Here is a 20,306-nt window from a genome sequence, read left to right on the forward strand (position 1 = left end):
ATCATCCCTTCCCCACCTTTTTCTTCTTAAAAAACTTTTTTTTTTTTAAATGATGGGGAAAGAGAAGAAATGCTAACATCTCAGAGCCCCCCAAATTCAGACTGGACCACCCCCAGTGAATTGCTCTTTCATTTCCTTTCAAATCTGCCACAGGAGCCTGCCATCCCGGGACTTTTCCAATGCCAACCTTATTTGGGCTGATGATATTATGGAAGAGTCATTATTTATTGCAGGTTTAATTTTAAAGCTTCCACCATCTCCCCTTTCACCACACCCCTGCCCCTCTCCTCCAGCTCCCCCTTCTCCCACTCTCTGGGGCTGGGATGGCTCCCTCTGGTACAAACCAGTTATTGTCTCTATCAGTGAATGACCATTTTGTCCATCTATAACGTGATGCAGGGAACTTGCATACAAAATTCAATCAATTATGCACAGAGGACAGGCTGAGGGCCGGTTTCCATGGCAACCAAGGCCTAGTACTAAATACTTGCATTTTACTAGCCAAATACTACAGATTAGTCATCTAAAGCCTGCTTTCTCTTTCTTAAAAGGTCTAAATATTCAAGCACTCTCCACTTCCAAGCAAGCAAACTAATGTTATTACTAGACTCTTGGCACATGGGGAAAGGAAAAGGGGGATAGGGAATGGAGGGGAGGGAAAGGAGGGCCAGCTTCTGTTGCCAAGCCAATTCCATTGCTTAGCAACAGACCCAGAGGCCTGTCAGAATTCAACCCTTGTTTTCAGCCTCTGAGTTGGACTCAGTAAATTACATTTAATGCTTGGTGGGAGGGTCTGAGTGGCTGAATGGCTCTTATACACAGTCACCCCCCCCACCCCCACCCACCCCCCCTGCTGATGAGGAACCCTAAGACATTCTGCAGTTATGGCAGAGGGACTGAGAAAAATGGCTTCTGGGGCAAATATTTCACCTAGATGACCAACTGAATAAACATGGCCATGTCTGTCCAGGAAAAAACTGGGAAAAGGCAAACATCCCTCGTCTTTCAAAACACACACACACACACACACACACACACACACACACACACAAACACACACACAATCCCTAACCTTCACCTGAAGGGGGGAGGGGAAGGGGAAGGATTATCAGGAGCTGCCAATCAGAAGTGAGGATCGTGTAAAGGATTAAGAAGTGAGTTATTTGGCTACCACAGCTAGGACTCTCCTATTTGGTCGCAGGCAGGCCTGCTCCAGATGGGCAGCAGCTACTAACACCAATACAAGGCATTCCAAAATGTCTAGAATACATTCTTTCCTCCTTCCCTAAAAGAAACCCCACAGATCCCCCCAAAAGGCAAATCCTATTTGTCTGGTCTCTTAAGTGTCCCTAAGTTAAAACACAGTCCAAGTCTAGACTCTTACTAGAGTATGACAACAGTTAGAGATGTAAAGAACCCTCCAGGTCATTTAAGTCAATCCTTTTGTTTTACAAATGAAATCTCTCACAGAGGTTGCAGAAGCCAGTAGGTGAGCCAATATTTGAACCCAGAATCCAAGGTGAAAGTTCAGCTGAAAAATTGTGTCCTTTGGGCAGGAGAGAGAGAAAAAAAGATACAGAGCCTGCCTAATGATGAAAGGCAAGAGATTATTTTAATCCTAAATCATCAGGGCTCCCTTTCTTTCTTCCTAACACCTACCTCACTTAAACATTTCAGTTACATTGGAACAGGGCAACTAGGTAATACGGTGGATAATAGTCAAGAGATCCAGTCAAAGCTAGCCTCAGATACTAAAAACTTATTAGCTGTATTTCCTAGCTAGTCATTTAATCTCAATAACCTCACAAAATAAGTAAAATTTCAGATGTAGTAGAATGTTTTGCCCAGGCTCTTTTTTGGAGTTTTATGGGGCTATATTAAGGACCTCTAAAGTTTAACCCTAACAGACAGTGTTCAAGAAGACAGGAAGCCACAAAAGGGTGGCCCAATGTCAGTTCTGCTGACCTATGCACCCTAAGAATGGCCTAGAGCTGGGGGGAGAGGAAGTTGTTTCTTAACTTGAAGTCCACAGATTCTGTCCAAGCACAGAGTACTGGGGGACCATGAACTTGGATGGGAGAAAAATGGCATCTTTATTTTCAGTTACCTCTGAAATTTAATATTTCCTACTTAATAATTTTTTTAAAATGTATCCTGAGAAGAGGTCCATGGGTATCACCAGACTATTTAAGGGATCCTGAACACAGAAAAGTTAAGAACACCTGGCCTGGAGCCTATGAGAAAAACTATAGAATTAAATGACAAAGATAGTAAAATAGGGCTTTCATTCTCCATGGAACACAATAATAATAGTAATACTATAATCCTCCACTAACTGATTTTATATTGTGACATGGAAATGACTTTGGGAGCAGGTCTCATCAAGCTGGGAAGACTTCAAGGTAAGTCAGAAGCCTGAGTATCAATCGTGATTCTCTTTTCTCTGAAGAAAAATAGTGAATTACAGGTAGGAAACAGGGCATAGGTTATAAGGTATCATTAGTGTGTTAGTTTGTTTTACTTAATAATCCTTTGTTACAAAGTGGGAGAGAAGAAAGAGAGGCAGATCAATTGAAAGTAAGTGGGTTTTTTTAAAAACATTAATAAAATATTAAGGTTTTTTAAAAATATAAACAACAATTTTAACGACCAACTATGTTTTATGTCTGACCAGCTGGAACTCAGAAAGCTCATGTATTAAGGCCTATGCCTCTATGGGGTTAGAAATCTTTATTAGTGTAAGGAAGTGCCAACACCAAAAAAATAATGGAACTTGAAAGTGGGAATCCATAATGGCCAGTTAGTAAGATACAAAAACCATACTACTGGTCCATTAGCCATAATGGAACATTGACTTTGTGATGTTTTTCCAGGAATAGACAGATGCATCCATCCAGCCATATTTTTCCCTTGGATTCCCTCTTCCAAAATCTTCTATTTATGAACCAAAACATATAGGAAAGCTCAGATTAACCTATACACTACTTAAAAGAGTGAAGCTTCCCCAGAGAATTAAGACCACAATTTTATCCTAATTAACAAGATATTTCCAAGGCATTCCCTGAGCTGCAGTATGAAATCACTCCCACTCCTCAAGGGCTAAAAGGCTTCTTCTGAGTCAGTTTTCCAAACAGAACATCCAGAGTCCTGATAAATCTGGGCTGAAGGAAGCAAGGTAAAAACTACCTGACAGAATTCAGAAGAACTACACAGCACATCTACTTTCTCTCAGTAGAGACATGGTAGCATTCAGGTATAGGATGACGCATACATTTTCAGACACAGTCAATTTTTTTTTTTTTGACTTGTTAGAAGGGTTGTGAAGTAAAAGGGTGGGGCAGAAGGAAGAGCCAAGGAAAGTGATAGGGATCTATTAAAAGGAAAAAACATCAATAAAACTTGTTTAAAGTTTAAAGTAAGAAAAAAATACCTGACCAACCTGAAACTACCTTTGCCTTTTCCTTCTCCTTGGCACTATAGCACTGACCACATCCTCTCATTTTTGATCTTCCCTGCCACCTGGGCTGCCTTCCACTAGCTCTCCTTGGCCTTCTAAAAACACTTCTTTTTCTCTAATGTTCTTTACTGATTCCATCTCTAAGGAATTCTAACCATTTCAGCTTCTTTCTACCACCCTTCTTTCCAACCTCTTTCTCCCCGCGCTCCCCACACAAAACACATGACAGATTAATCTCCCAGCAGCCAAATAGTCCTCTAAGATTCCCTCCTTGGTCCCATCACTGTCCACTTCAAGTCAAAAATTTCTTGGCTCTGGCCTTCATTCTATCCCAGTCAATGTTTAATTTCTCACAATCCAGTCTTGTGAACCTCTGCCAGAAATTCCCAGCCTTCAATCAGAGAAGATTGGTAGGAAGTGAATAGGAAAACCCTATCGCTCTTATTTCTCAACTTACTTAAACTGCTACCCATCATGGTCAAGTGTCTGCCTATTTATAAGACTGTGGAGTATGATTATATGAATAGATCTAATAAAAGACAATCTTGACTAAATTGGTTCTAAATTCAGCCAAACTGCTGGTCTGAAAAGGTTTTCAGGGTTCTTTGCACCCCTCAGAACAATATGACTCAACTAGCTTTTCCCCCCACAATGAAAAAAAGTACAAAAGGCTTCGCACTCCTTCTCATGACCCAAAGTTTCTAAGTCCTTCCCAACACACAAACTAACCACCAGCTTCCCTTAGACATTTACAGGATCTTTGATTTGGAATTCAAAATAAGGCCATCAAATCCAACACAACCATTATTCAGATGAGGAACCTTTAGCAAACACTGCCTCCCCAGGCTAAGTCTCTAAGCATCAGGATGGGTGCCATGGATAAAGCACTGGGCCTGAAGCCAGGAAAACCTGAGTTCATATTCAGTCTGATTCATTTCATCACTGTGTAAAGCGAGGCAAATCACAACTTCTGCCTCAATTTCCTCATCTGTAAAATAGCACCTTTTTCCTGCAGTTATGATAAAATAAAAGTGCTTTATAAACCTTAAAAATAAAATATAAACGCTTTATAAACCTTAAATCTCTACATAAATGCTATTTTCTTTTCAGAAGTTCCTCTAGTTTCTATCCTAGCTACGTCCTTCTCTGCTATTGCTGAACTCTTGTCCTAGAACCAAGGAGACTTGAAGGAAGGTCCAGAGATGAAGTGACGGAAATCGAAATGTTACACTCACTACTATTCCTGTGAGATTGGACGCTACCCCCGCTTTTCTCCTGGGAGCTCTCTGTCTCGCTTGTCTTGTTTTTCTTATTTAGAGCGTGAGTAGAAAGCATGTCTTGCACTATGTTTTGAATGGTACCAAGGACATGGTTGGTGCTCAATTAAATATTAAATAACACTGGAAGTCAGGGGAAATTTGGCTTAAAGGGGAACTGCCTCTCATGTGCAGGTATTTTGACAAAACGGCCATTTGATCAGATGAAAGCAAGGACTTCTACCAGAAAGCAAGTTAATTAATGACCCCCATGGTTTAGTTAAGACAATTATAAAACAATTAGATTTAGCAAATCCTTAGTTTCAGGATGTCAATAATTAAATATAGAGTAGAATTTCTCCTAGCTAGTTCTCAGAGTGCTTTTAAATTTGTAAATATTATTCTATTTTATGCTCACAACACTCCTGGAAGATAGATGCTGTAGCTGTCCCCACTGAACAGCTGAGGAAACTGAGGCAGGCAGGTTAAGTGACTTGCCCAGAATCACACAGCTCATCATTATCTAAGATTGGATCTGAACTTAAATATTGTTAATTCCAGGTCTAACGCTATGGCCAATGCAGCAACTAGCTGCTCTCTTTCCAGCATAATTAACAAGGTTTGATATGGTAAATGTTAATAGATGTCAATGCTCCCACTCTGAAAGAACTAGGAAAAAGGATCTCAATCAAAATCATTAGACCAGTCATTATTTGAAAAAGAAACATAATAGGGAAAGAGGAAGTGAGGAATACAGAAAAAGAAGAAAACTGAGAGAAAAAAAGAAAGTGGAGAGGACAAAAGATTAGAGGAAGGGAAAGAAGAAGGTTAAGGGATTGTAACTGGAGTGCTTAACTAGAGCATTAGACCCGGAATCAGTAAAGTCTAAAATCCAACTGGCTTCTGACATTTGCTACCTTTGGGATCCAAGAATGGGCACTTCATCTCATTCTGCCTCTTTTTCTTTAACTGTAAAACAGCAATGAAAATAATAACAACTATCTCTCAGAGTTGTTGGAAGGATAAAATGAGATAATATTTATAAAGCACATTGAAAACCGTAAAGTGCCACATAAATGCTAGCTATCATTATTCTGATAATTGTATTTTGATGTAATTGTTTTCCTCTGGAATCTTATATATTTTATTTTATGCATTTAAAATATTTTGAGAAAGCAGGTTATATGTATAAACACATTCATGCATATATACATGTGCACATGTGTCTATATTACATATGTATATATGTGGATTGTGTGAATATATACAGATACAAATGCATCATATGGATGTATGTGTATATATACTCATAGGTGCTTGTATGTGTGTGTATATAGAGATATAGATATATACGCAAACATATGGCCAACCAAAAAAATGACTTTTAAAAAAAGGCTAAGAACTCTAGAATAAAGAAAAAGAAAGGAAATATTTGAGGGATGTATGAAAAGAAAGTTGGATGGGGGGAGGAGAAGAAGGAGGAAGAAAAAGAGATTAATGATGGACAATCCATGGACAATCTACTCTGTATTTCTTATAAGAATAGAGGGTAGCTCTTAAAGGAGTTAAGCAAAAAAATATCAAATAATGAAAAATAAATTCTATTAATTCTAATGACATTGAGTTCCATTAAACTGAAGCTTCCACGTATAGCCAAGATATTTCCATGCCCCAGAGTGAAATCTGAACTAAGAATAAGCCAGTGCTACCCTTGATTGTTCAGCCATTTGTTCAGTCATGTTCAATTCCTTATGACTCCATTTGGGGTTTTCTTACCAAAGCTATTGAAGTGGTTTGTCATTTCCTTCTCCCTTTTATTTTACAGGTAAGGAAATTGAAGCAAACTAGGTTCAGTGATCTGCCCAGGGTCACAGAGCTAGTTAAGTGTCTGAGGTAAGATTCAAACTCAGATCTTCCGGACTCTAGGCCCGGACCTCTATCCACTGCACCATCTCCTGGCCCTCCTTTGGCCTTACAATTTTGTATAAGCACCTGACTAGATTTGTTCACATAGTGAGAGAGGCCTTCACAGCTCTTTGGTTCTGTCATGCAGAGATATCTACCCTTCAACTTTCATCCTTCCAACCCAACTTCAACCAGAGAAACTCAGAGATGAAAGAAATCTCAAGTCATCTATTTTAATCAATCACCTTCCAGAAAATCCACCAGAAACTTCAAATCACAATATAATAGCAAAAAGATACAAAGGTTTAAAAGAGGGTAGGTAGGGAAAAAATTAAATCAATTTAAAAAATAAAAGAGGGTAGGGATGGATATTTAAATATTCACATGAGACTGGTGTGATAAATGTTTGCAATCCAAGCTCCCAGAAAGGCTGGGGCTCATAATCACTTGAATTAGGTAATTTTGAGCTGCCGTGGAGTAAATTAATCTAGTTTATGCACCAAGTCTGACACTAGGTCAGAGAGAATGATCTAAGAATAAGGCAAATCAGCCTAGGTCAGGAAAAGGGAGCAGATTAAAGCTTCCATAATGATCAATATAGGGATCGGGCCAGTGAATGGCCACTTTTGTCCAGCCTGATTAAAAGAGGAAATCCAAGTTTTCCTGTCCTGTTTTCCTACCTTCTCCACTCCCCTGACGATACCAAGAGCATCCCTCACTAATTCATCTCTAAAAGATCTGGGCTTTAGTCCTATAGAACAAATACAAAAATGTATTGGATAAGGAAATAGAAGACCTGGATTCAAATCCCCCTAGTCTCTGTATGAACAAAGTCACTTAATTTCTCAGTTTCCCAGACTACTCTCAAAGAGTATAAACTACAAGCAGCTACTGATGAATGCTAAAATTTCCTCATCTCTATAGGAATCATAGATATTCTAAACCTGATCAGCATCATCTTAGTTCAACAAAATCATTCGTGGGCCCTCTGTTCAAATGGCATCCAACCTGGATCTAGACCATCCTCTCCATATCTGTTCCCTACAAATTCCTGAAAGATGGATCTTCATAACTTGAGGTGACACAAGGAGAGAGGAACAGTTTCAAGAGATCTCTTGTCCAGAATCTAAAGAAGCCTGGGCTGAATTTTTTCTTCTATCTGGTGATTAATTTGTCAATCTAGTATACTTTCTCTTGTCAACTCTTCCTATCCTATCCAATCTCTATCCTATTACCCATCTCTCCTATTCCTACCTTTTAGAAATAGCTGCCATTACATTTCAACAAAAGGAAAAACAAGAGGCACTGGAACTGTGACATTTAACCCATTAAATTAACAGGAAAAAAACCCCAAGGAACCAAAAAACATGAAAGTAGAGTACCAGACTGTCATCCTAACCCATGGAGAAAAAGTGCATTTGTTGGCACATGGTATTTGAAAATACTTGACACTACAAACCCTAAAACATCAAAGGCAGAAAGGCCGTCTGTTGGTGACATTTTTAACCCCTCATTTATTATTTCTTTTGGTCAGAGAATTAAGAGTTACTCAGATTTAAGATTAGGGAAACTGAGTTAAAGAGCATTAACTGTCTTGCCAAAATTCACCAGGACCAGAACTCAGGTCTCCATTGTTTTATCTTGAATGGTCTTTCCACTAGACCAAAATATCCCATCATTGTCCCAACACAGGGCTTAGGCTCCCTTAATACAACAAAATCAAGTTCCCAAATTCCTTAGCTCTGCTGAGTACAAAATCAAGTTCCCCAAAATCCCTACCTGGTCCTAGGCAGAGATTAGGAGCATTTTAAATGCTGAAAACTATTTTTGCATGTATTTGGGAAGATAAAATATCATTGAAAAAGAGAAGAATCAGGGATGTGAAGGGAAAGGCAGATAGAGGATAAAACATGGTCGGTGGCGCGTTAGGCCTCGGGCCCCGGTCCTACCTTTGATGTTGCTCAGGGATAAGGAGCGGTCCTGGTCGGCCAGGCCGGGCCCCAGCTTGCTGCCGCTGTTGTCCTTCTGGCGGGCCACGGCCACCGCGATGCCCACGGGCGGGTGCCTTACTTCCACCTCGCCCTGCGAGCCGATACTCTCCCTCCCGAAGGACTTGGCACTTTCTGGCCTCTCAGGGTCCCTCTTTAGCTGCTTGCCCCCTGGGTGGGAGAGCAGCTGCTGGACCTTAGCGGTGCCCAGCTGCGAAGGGTCCAGTTTCATATTGCCCAGCCCACCGAAGGGGCTCTTCTTGCCGCTGCCGGGCCGGGCCGAGGCCTCCTTGGCAAAGCTGCCGCTGTACTTGATGAGGCTCTGCATGGCAGAGCCTTCGCTGTGAGAGACGGGGTGGAGGTCCCCGCCCCCCCGGGGGCCCCCCACCACCGACACCCGCTGCAGCCCGCTGGGGTCCAAATAGCCCTTCTTCGCCGCCTCCTCCTCCACCCGGCTGACGTGGTTATGCTGGGCGGCCAGCACCGCCATCTGCGTGGTGGCGAAGTTGCCCATGTCAAAGGGCTTCCACTTCTGCTCGGGGGGCAGCTTCAGCGGGCCGGGCTCCGGGTGCTGCCGGGAGGGCTCCAGGGTGCCGTACGCCTTGGCCGCCTCCTTGGCGCCCGCCCTGGAGAAGCGCTCGCGCTCGCAGGCCCGGTGCTCGACCTCGGGCTTCAGCAAGTCCTTGGCGGGGAGGTAGTCCCTGCGCTCCGGGGAGCCCAGGCCGGGCCGGCTCTGGAAGGGCTCGGACGCCGCGTGCCGCTTCAGCACCAACGAGTTGGCCCGGATGACCGAGTTCTTCTCCCTCAGCACCTCCGCCCGCCTGGCGTCGCCCGGGCCGGGGAAGTCCTGGGGCAGGAGGGTCCGAGACAGCTCGGCCAGGCCCCTCTCCAGCGGGGGCTGCAGCCCCTCCCCCTTGCTCAGCTCCTTGTCCTTGGCCTTGTTGTCCCGGGCCTGGGAGGCGATCTGGATGGGGCCCATCCTCTCGTCGTAGGCCTCCACGGAAGGCACGAAGGTGGGGGCGATGACTTTGTGCTCCCGGCCCGGCTCCTTGGCCGGGGGAAAGATGGTGTACATGCTGGAATGGACGGGCTGCGGGGGGAATGTCACTGTGGAGGAGGAGGACGAGGACGAGGGGGTCATCTTCCCCGGCTGGGCGGGGTGCGGGGAGGGGCAGGTGCAGGAGATGTGCAAAGTGGTGATGGCGGGGATCACGGCCTCGCCCCTTTTCATCCTGTCCAAGTGGCCGTGGAGCGCCGGCCTCATGTTCTCGTCGTGCGGGGCGGCGTCCTTCCCGCAGCAGTCCTGCTCGGCGCCCAGCACCTTCAGCAGGGGGTCTCCCCCGCCGTTGCAGTTGCTCAGGGAGGACGTCTGCAGCGGGTTCTTGGACTTGGGCTCCGCGCCCCCCAGAGCGCGGTGGCTGACGTGCTCCGCCAGGAAGGGGGAGAGCCGCTCGCCCATCTTGGCCGCCCGCTCCAGCCCGCTCAGCCTCCGCTCCCCCTCGGGCTTGGCGTCCTGGGTCAGATCCACGACGCTGCGAGGCCGCGGCTCCTCCTTGGCTTTGCTGTCCCTCTTGCTGAAGGGCGGCGGCAGGTCCCCCCTGCACGCCCGCTCCTTGCCGTGCTCCTTGGCGGGGCCCTCCCGGGAGCCCTTGGGAAGGTGGCCGAGCTCCTTGTCCCGGAGCAGGGCGGCCGAGGCATGGCCGGCTGCCGTCCTGGACACGGGGTTCTGCGGGTGCAGGGCCACCTGGCCCGGTAGGTAGAACCCATCTGGAAAGACAGGAAAGCGGTAAGTCGTCCCTTCCTCAAACTAGCCAACCCCCCACCCCAAGGACCGGTGTCGTCCAAACCACTAAGGCAAGTTCTGGAGGAGCGACCCCTTACAAGTGGGACACTCTGCTACCTAACTAAAGTGGGATACCCTGCCTCTTAACAAAGTGGGATATCCCAAAGTTTCAGCAATAAAGCACGCAACCTGCCACCTGAGGTCATGGGCTCAAAATACATAACGGAGAAGGCATTTTTGAACCTGGCCGAGGTAGGGATTTGCTTTGGCATGACTGCTTATTTGTCAAAGCAAATTTGCATTTCCTCTTTCTTTCTTTGGTTCAATGGTGGGGAAAAAAGAGAAAAAAAGTTTGTTAAATGAAAAATAAAATGAAATGAAGAGTATTTAAAAAGAAAAAGTCAAATCTGGCCCACCAAACTTTCACTTCTTTTAACCTGGGGCAAGAATAAAAAATCTAATCAATGTGACTTTATCTCAGGCCCAATTAGAGTAAACCCAAGACTCATTCTAACCCTTTCAGGTCTCAACAAAGATACAGTGGGCGCCATTGGCCATGATAAAACCAAGCTCTCTCTCTTTCTCCCCTCCTAGGGATGATGGAAGGTCTGCCTACCTCAAGTAGGCAAAACAGCGAGCCAGGGCTGAAGGAAGGCTGAAATAGTCTGTCCTGACAGTACAGGCAGAGTAATTTCCAAGTCTGGAACTTAGCACCCACACCCACAGCACAGCCCCAAGCGAGGCGGAGATTAGTCACACTTAGCAGCCATCTCCACCTCCTCGCCTTCTTAAAACAAACTCCAAGGGTTTTTGTCTCCTTGCTGGACAAGGCCAGAATCTTATAAAATCATGATATTCTGCGGCGTCCTGAACATATCTTGGTTACGTGAGGAATCAGGTCTCCTCGCTCTTGTTTATCAATTTTTCACCCAGGAGGTAGGGGAGAAGGGAGATAGAGACCGAAGGTGACGTAGTTTTAATGAAGGGAGGATATCTGGGGGAGAGAGGTGCATTCCCACATATATATATGTATATTTGTATGTACATATGCATGTATTCAGTCATCCTCACATTATTAAACAAATATTTACTCTCAAAATACAGGAAGGTGTGTGTGTGTGTGTGTGTGTGTGTGTGTGTGTGTGTGTGTGTGTGTGTGCCCAAGGGGACAGGATTTTGTCAGTGCATAAAATATGTCTAGGAGGAAGTCAGCTACTGGGAGGCTAAGAAGAGATCAGATGAAGTACACATCCTCACAGAGTATATGCAGGTGTATCCCAGGTAGACAACAAGGAAACAAACAAATCTATAAGAACTCGGGCCTACTTGTGGAGGGCCGGGAATGTGGCTCTGCCCAAAGAGAATCCCTTGGATTGACTTCTCTTCTATAATAATACCAACTGCTAGGGCCAGGGGGCCAGAGGAGGGAGGAGGGGTAAGTGTCCTTGAGAGCTGGGAAGAATCAGGCTGCAAAAGGAAGCGGGCCTGCAATGCTCCCCCTCCCCCTCCAGAGCCTCCTGCCATGGGGATCCCCCTCCACTCCTGACATAAGCACTCTGAGATCTCACCATCCCTCCCCTTCCCTGGCTTCCCTTCCCTCCCTGCCCCCCACCATGCCTCCCAGGGAGAAACTGGCATTAACAAAGAGAGGGACATAGGGAGGGCAGGAGGGAAGCATCTTGCCAAGCCCTGCAAAGGCGGAGGAAAGCCGCCATGTGGGAAGATGAGGAGAAAAGGGGAGCTGAAACATATGTCTACTGTGTGCAGACAGACGGCACCCAGCTCCCAACAACCCGCCCACGAACACTGACCTTTCGGAGAGTCAAAGAGGCCCGGCTGCCCCAGCTGGGCCAGAAGGGGACTGCCGCTGTTGGGGGGCTCCAGGTGGCTCAGGGGAATATACGAAGGGTACAGCCCATTAGGCAGATGGGAAAAGCCTAAAAAACAGAAAAAGGAAACATGTTTTGGGAACAGCATGCTAGCAATTTTTTTTTTTTTTTTTTTTTGAAACACAGAATTGCAGACTGTTTTGGCTGGCAACCCCAAATGCCAGATGAGGCAAGTGCTAGATTTAAACACAAGGCCTTCCATAACACGGCAGGCCCCAAAGTGACCCGTCAGCACCCCTGTGGACCAGAGGAAAAGGCTTAGAAGCTCCACCTCCTAGGATAATGATGATCAGGACAACAACTGATTAAGGGGACAGGCTGCTCCGGAGCAGCTGAATGGGGTTCTAGGTTCGCCTTTGCTCTTGACTAGGAAGGTGGGCCTCCCACTTCCTCCTCTGGAAGAGTGAACTTCAGAGACAATATGGTAGGGTGATAAGAATCTCAGATCAGAAGATAGGGTTTTAATTCTTGCTTTGCTGGGTGCTATTGGGCAAATCATTTCTAAAATCTCCATTTATTGATGGATAAAGCAAAAATGAACATAGGATCTGGATCAATCTCCTAGAATCAAAGTTTTTATTTCATATCCGTCATCCCTCTTATTGAAGTTGGGCCTTGCCTCTTTCACAGGATCATTCACACCTAGTCCTATATCTCCACATCCAGTCTTCTTTCCACTGAATTTGGGGGGCGGGAGGGGAAATCACTTGGTGATTTTCAAAGCATTATGTAAATGTGGGAAGATAAGTGGTCAAATAGAGCCTCAGCTCTGCAGGGGCAAGGTTCTCTCTCACAAACCTTCACCTGATTTAGGATTAGAAATTCCTTTTAACTCCTTATTAGAGGAGAAGCTAAGGAGGGCTGTGGATAGAATGCTAAACTGGTACAAGTTGTGAGAGAGATGGGGACTTTGCCTTGGGCTCCAGAATTTATAGCAGTTATAATTATAATTAGCAATTATGTGGCAAGGTCTACAAAGCATTTTACAGATAAACCAGCTTCAGACACTTACTAGCAAATTGAGGCTAAATCTCAATTTGCCTCAGTTTCCTCATCTATGGAATAAACTGAAGAAGGAAATGGCAAATCACTCTAGTATATTTGCCAAGAAAAATGGGGTCAGGACGAGTCAGTCAAGATTGAAACAAATGAGTTATTCTCTTTACAATCATGATCTCCAAGGTCCCTTCCAGCTTTTCCCTTAATTCTAGCTCACTCTGATGCCACATCAAGTCAGTCCCACACATTGTAGAACTTGTAACTGTTTCAAGTTCTGTTAACTTTATCTTCTCAACTAAATTGTAAGTTCTTTAAGGACAAGGGTCTACTTTCCCACAGAGCTTGTCAAAAGCATGGAAGCTATTTAATAATAGCCTTCATTGATTTCAAGTATACAATGAAAAACAATTATGTCAGAGGCTATCAATTATGTCAGAATCTATCTATTAGGTCAAGCCAATAGAGAACATGACTTGATAGTACTTTTTTTTCTTTTAAATTTTTTATTTAGTATTTTATTTTCCCCCAGTTATATGTAAAAAAAATTTAACATTATTTTTTAAAACTTTTGAATTTCATATTCTTTCCCTTCCTCCTCCAAACCCACTGGGAATGGAGGCAATTTCCATAATACTCATGCTGTGGGGAGGGGAAGAGATAAGAAAAATGAAAAACTTTTTTTCCCTTCCAAATTGAAGAATCTAATATTAGCAACTGACCAATAAAGGGTAGACTTTTTTTTTTTTAATATTAGCTTTTTACTTTCAAAATATTGAAAGTACTTTGTTAAAATGTTAATGTTAATTGGTTATGGGGTAACCAGGCATCCCAGAAGGAGGGCTGGATTCAAATTCTGCCTTAAACACTATCTGTATGACTTTAGACTCTGAGCCTTAGTCGGTCATCTATGAAATTGCTACTTTGTAGTGAACGACACCACCTAGTTTACAAGGTCCTTATCAAAATCAAATGAAATAATAGAGGGTGCTCCAAAAGTTATAGCTTCAAAGACTTTTGGAACACCCAGTATCTGTAAAATGCTCTGTAAACCTTGTCACACAATTGCTAATTATAATTACCTCCTTCTATAAATTCCAGAGTTCAAGGCTACAACCCCATCTCTCCCATATCCTTAACCAGACTTTCTTCCAGTACTGAAATGAAGAAAAATGTTAATTGCTTTAAATAATCTTTAACTCAACCCAAGACCAAGCACTTGTCTCAGACTGTGCCAGCTAGAATTGTTATTTTCTTGAAAGAAATAAAAAAAAATTCCTTTTACAAGTGTTTGATCATTCTGACTGGATAATTCTGACCGGACTTTCCCTTCTCTTTTATGAGTCTCAAGGAAGACCTTCTAATAATGGAGTTGGTCTTCATCCTTTCTAAAGGCCCTTCCAACTCCAGCAGTATTCTTACCACTAGAGATCTAATCAAGAAAAATCTGAATATGCAAATGTGGGATTAGCCACCCAGTGGAGGATGGGGACAAACCGTGACTCAGAAGACAATGTCACTGAATAAAGTGAAGCACTGGGTGGGAGGATGTGCTAGTCCCAAATCATACAGCAGTTTAGAGTAGAGTAGGCAATAATCCCAAATCTTGAAGTCCAAGAGTAAGGGAAGACTCAGTCACCTGCAGAGCAGCATGGTTGGTGTTTTAAGTTCCATCTATTTTACAGATGAGGAAACTGCAGCAAACTAAAATTAAATGATTTGCCCAGGATCACAGAGCCAATAATTATCTGAAGTCAAATTTGAACTTGACTCTTCTTAATACTACTATATATATATACACACACACATACATAAAAATAACTATATAATTATACATGCTTTTATATATATATATATATATAGCTATATAAAAATATATATTATATCCACATACACACATAAGTGTATACTGCGTGTATGTATGTATAACACACACTCACACACATCCAAGTATAGATGGTCTTTGGCCTTCTAAACCAGGCCTGAAATACCCACTCTGTCTCTGATAGCAGGTATGTTGGCAAATCATAGCTTGCTTGCTCGGGCAGAGTCACCTTGACTCAAACCCTGTAGGCATCATAGTAATTTACCACTTCAAAGGATAACGTTTCTTCTTTATACCCTTTTCCAACTCAGGTATACTACTATATGTCCTTCTCTGAGAAATTCATACCTGTGAATGGAGCTATAAAGCCCCGAGGCCATTTTGAGAGAAGTCTTCAGCAATTACCTGGCTCCAGGATAGGACCCAAGAAAGACAATCTCCTATATTATTCTATTCTAAAAAAGGAATTATGCTTTTGTCTATATTAAGGTCCAAGGGTAGATTTAAATTTGCAAGGATTTACAGGAAACCAATGGGGTATAATTTACCAATTCCCATTCTCCTACACATTCCCTTGTAGTAAGGTACTGTCACTTTAACATGAATTTCCAAAAAAGCTAATAAAGGTGAAAGGACAGTTCCCAGGATTCAGTTTTGTTTTTAAAAATAAAATTTCATCAACATCTGTTCTCTAATTTCATCTTTCCTTCTCCTATAGAGACATTCCTTATGGATAACACAGTTCAACAAAACTAAGACACGTGGAAAAAATCTGATAATATATGCAGTTTTCCACACCTTTAAGTCCCCCCTTCAGCAAAGAAAGTGGGAAGTTTACTTTACTTCCTCTGAAAAAGTTATCAGTGATTAGGTGTCTTAGTGGATAGATCACTGAGCCTGGAGTCAGAAATCTGACCATGGATACTTACTGTGTGGCCCTGAACAAGTCATTTTACTCAGTTTGCCTCAGTTCCCTCATCTGTAAAATGAACTGGAGAAGGAGGTGGCAAAATAGCATCTTTGCCCAAAAAAAACTCCAAACTAACTGAAGACACAACAACAATGAACTAGCAATTGTTGGGCCAGGAGCAAGTAGTAAAAAAGATATCCCCAGGGACAGTTAGTTGGTGCAGTGGCTAGAGCATCAGCCCTGATGTCAGAAGGACTTGAGTTTAAATCTGGTCTCAGACACTTAACACTTACTTTAAAAAAGATATTCCCTATCTTAAATTTGGAAGGCAAGGAGGGTTAGGGACTGGGAATAGCGACAGACACTCAGTGCAAGGGAGGCTACAATGGCTAGGGAGTTTGGTCAGCATATACAACTTCCCAGATGTGAGACATTGGGGAAGGAAGTGCTAGAGAACTGGCCTCCAATTTTAATTAATGCTTCCCAGTAACAGAGTGGCTAAAAGCAATTTTGCCTAGTAAAAGAACTTTAAATGTTATCATCCCAATAAAATTTCAGAGCACAAGGCAAACACCCAAGCTCTCCTATACCTCTTAGCCAGAAATAATTCAAACATAGGAGGAATATGCTAATTACTTTAATTAACCTTCAGCCCCACTCTAGAATTGGGCCCTAGGAAACCCAATCTAAGGAGAAAACTGGAGGCCACAAAGATGCAAAAACTAGTCTTAATGGCTCCAGTGCTGAAACTAAAAGTCCAATTCAAATTCTGTCCTCCATCCAGCCTAACTCTGCAGTCCTGGATAAGTAGGCTCTTTTTCATCATGGGTAAAATGTTTATTTTTCCAGTGAGTGAAAGAAGGCAGGAAGGGAAAAAATTGATAACTGAAAGAAATAAAATGCTTTATAATAAATGGGACTAGTAATAGCATTTCCTTCAGAGTTGTAAGAATCAAATGGTCATGTGTAAACTGCTTTGCAAACCTTAAAATATTATATATTTTTTATTGTTGTTCAATTTTATCTGACTCTTTATAATCCCACTTGGACTTTTCTGGGCAAAGATACTGGAATGGTTTGCCTTTTCCCTCTTCCATTCATTTTACAGATGAGGAAGTTGAGGCAAACAGAAGTAACTTGACCAGCATCACACAGCTAGTAAGTGTCTCAGGCCACATTTGAAGTCAAGTCCTCGAGACTACAAAGCTGGTGCCCAATCTACTGTATCACCTCACTGCCCTCCAAATGTTATATAAATGCTGGCTATTCTTATTAAGAATCAGGTCTTCCTAACAAGTTTCTTCATAGAAGGGTTAATTTTGATGACTATTTTTTCTTCTTTTTTCAATGGTTTTATTTTTAGTGTATTTTTATTATTCCAAAGACATGCAAAGATAGTTTTCAACATCCACTTTTGCAAAACACCTTGGTTTCACATTTTTCTCCCACCTACCTCCCCAAAACAGCAAGCAATTCAATATAGGTTAAACATGCAATTCTTCTAAACAAATGATAATTAATTTAAATTTAAAAGGCCTGAGAAAGAAAAATTAAAGTATCTTTAATCATATTATTCAACCATATCCTTATGTAGAGAAGTATGGACTGGGTAACTGTATAGTTAGATAAATGTAGAGGTACTTCCCTCCAGTAATTAGCACTGTACCTAATACCTAGTAAGAATTTAATAAAAGGTTTATTAAGGGACAGCTTGGTGGTAAAGTTGATAGATCCCTAGCTTCAGAATCAGGAGAATCTGAGTTCAAATCTGATCTCAGACACTTACCAGCTGTGTGATCCTAGGCAAGTAATTAAATCACAATTGCCTCCCTCACCCCAAATAATAAAACCAAAATGCTTATTGATTAACTGGCATATAATAGAGATAATATAGTAGAGACTTAATAAATATTCAAAGAAGGATGTCTTTATTTAGATAGAATGCTTATGCACTTGTGGACAACAATTAAGTGTGGAGGAAGAATACTGGGTGAGAAACTGGAGAATTCCAAAGATTTTGACAGACTAGATAGAGCAAGTGATAGACTTGAATCTAAATAAAATGAAATTTAACAGGGATAAATATAATGTTCCAAAATAATTAACTAAATAATTATACGAGTAAAAGGTCAGGTAGATACTATGAGAAAATATTTCCTAAGGGAAAAAAGTCCCAGGTATGAAGGGGACAGGATTATGGGACCATAAGGTCAAAAATCAATCAACACTAAAAAACAGAGTCCCTAAAATTCAGTGCAAACTTGGGCTGCATTAACAGAAATACAAAATCTAGAGAGTAAATCTAACACCACTCCCACTCCATAAGTTTTGTACTTTGCTCTAGTTTAAATCACAATTCTATACTGGTAGCTAAGTGGTCCAGTGGATAGAGTACTGATCCTCAATCAAAAAAGATCTGAATTCCAATCCTGCCTGAGATACTTACTGGCTGTGTGAAGCCATTTTATCCCTATATGTCTCAGATTCCTCAAGTGCAAAATGGGGACCAGTAATTAAAATAAGAGGTGTCCAAAAGTGGAATGTTAGGTAGTGAGCTTCCATAGCTGGATAAAGGCTGGATGAAAAATTGTCAGCAGAAGTGAACTGGGCTTGTAAGAGTCTACAATTAAATTTTCAGTGATAGTATTTATACCTTAGAAATCAACAATGATTACAAATTAGGACTTGACTTATTAATTGATTATCTAAACTTAAGTATTAATAATGCAGATTAAACTTAAAAGTGTCTACATATATTATTTCAGGAGAGCTCCATTGTTAAAACATGTATCAGACACAGCCTCAGTTGTCTGGTATGTGAAAACAAGAAAATCAGGTTTCATATTGAATAATGTCTGATTGAGCATCCTTCCAGCTCCGAGATGAATCTATGAAAAATGAAATAATGAGAAGGAAAAGGAAAAAAGAGAGGGGAAAGTAAAGAGGAGGGAATGAAGGAGAAAAGAAAAAAGGGAGGTAGAGGAAACAGTTTATTTCTGATTTCAATACAGAAAATATTAAATATGATTAAATCCAGGCAGTTACATAATTGGCTCAATCATCTTTTTCAATTATACAACATACATCCTTAACCTAAGACATATCAAAGCTGTTTTTGCCAGAGAGGGGAGCTAGTCGGGGGGAAAAAAATAAAGTTCACTTAAAAAACAAAAACAAACAAACAAAAAAAAAAAAACAGCAAACCGACTCACTGTCCAAGTCCCAATTCTGGTCTAAAACTTGAAAATATACCTATCAAATTTTTCTGCCTTAAAGATAAACAAATTAATTGAAGCAACCGAAGTGATGTATAAATTGCTTTACAAAACTTGAAATGCTATATTTGTTGGGTTGTACTAGTCCTGTCTTTTTGTGATTCCATCTTTCTTGGCAAAAATACTGGATGAGTTTGCTATTCCCTCTCTGGCTCGATTTACAGATAAGGAAACTGAGGCAAACAGGATTAAATGAATAGGGTCACACAACTAGTGTCTGGGGTCAAATTTGAATCAGGTATTCCTGACTCCAAGCCCAGAGGTCTATCTTTAAGCTCATAGCTAGGTGGCTACAGCAAATAGAATACTATAGAGTGGAGTAGGAAGACTAGAATTCAAATCCTGCTTTTTGGAGACTTAGCTGTCATAACCTTTCAGCCCTAGTTTCTTCCTCTATAAAATGAGGGTGATGATAAAAGAGCTCACTTGTTGTGGGGTTGACACAAGAAAATATATATGAAGTGTTCTACAAATTATCACTATTATTATGATTTCATTCAATTCAATCTCCTCACTTTACCAAAAACAATATTAAGCCTCAGAGACAAAGTCAACAATAGCTATTAAATGACAAATCCAGGCCTTCAATCTTAGGATTCCAAGATTTAAGGCTGGAAATGTCTTTCAGATGAAGAAATTGAAGATAAATAAGATGTGAGTGACTTTCTTAAGATAGTAGATAGTAAAAAAAAAAAAAAAACAAAAAAAAAACAGAGTGGGATCTTCAAAGCTAGATGTTCTGGGTCCAAATCCAGAGTTCTTTGCTCTAGTAGATAGTAAAAAAAAAAAAAAAAACAGAGTGGGATCTTCAAAGCTAGATGTTCTGGGTCCAAATCCAGAGTTCTTTGCTCTAGTAGATAGTAAAAAAAAAAAAAAAAAAAAAAAAAAAAACAGAGTGGGATCTTCAAAGCCAGATGTTCTGGGTCCAAATCCAGAATTCTTTGCTCTAGTAGATAGTAAAAAAAAAAAAAAAAGAGTGGGATCTTCAAAGCCAGATGTTCTGGGTCCAAATCCAGAGTTCT

The 20,306-nt window shown here is 41.7% G+C and overlaps 1 protein-coding gene across 1 annotated transcript in view; it reads right to left on the bottom strand.

Annotated features, from left to right (window-relative positions):
* TNRC18 (trinucleotide repeat containing 18) overlaps positions 1-20,306 on the bottom strand; it is a 154,862-nt gene that overhangs the window by 73,199 nt on the left and 61,357 nt on the right. The window contains 2 exon segments of the mRNA XM_074281226.1: positions 8,568-10,373; positions 12,201-12,326. Of these exon segments, the coding sequence (XP_074137327.1) occupies positions 8,568-10,373; positions 12,201-12,326 (1,932 nt within the window).

The sequence above is a fragment of the Sminthopsis crassicaudata genome, chromosome 1, assembly GCF_048593235.1.
Source record: "Sminthopsis crassicaudata isolate SCR6 chromosome 1, ASM4859323v1, whole genome shotgun sequence".
Taxonomy (NCBI): Eukaryota; Metazoa; Chordata; class Mammalia; order Dasyuromorphia; family Dasyuridae; genus Sminthopsis; species Sminthopsis crassicaudata.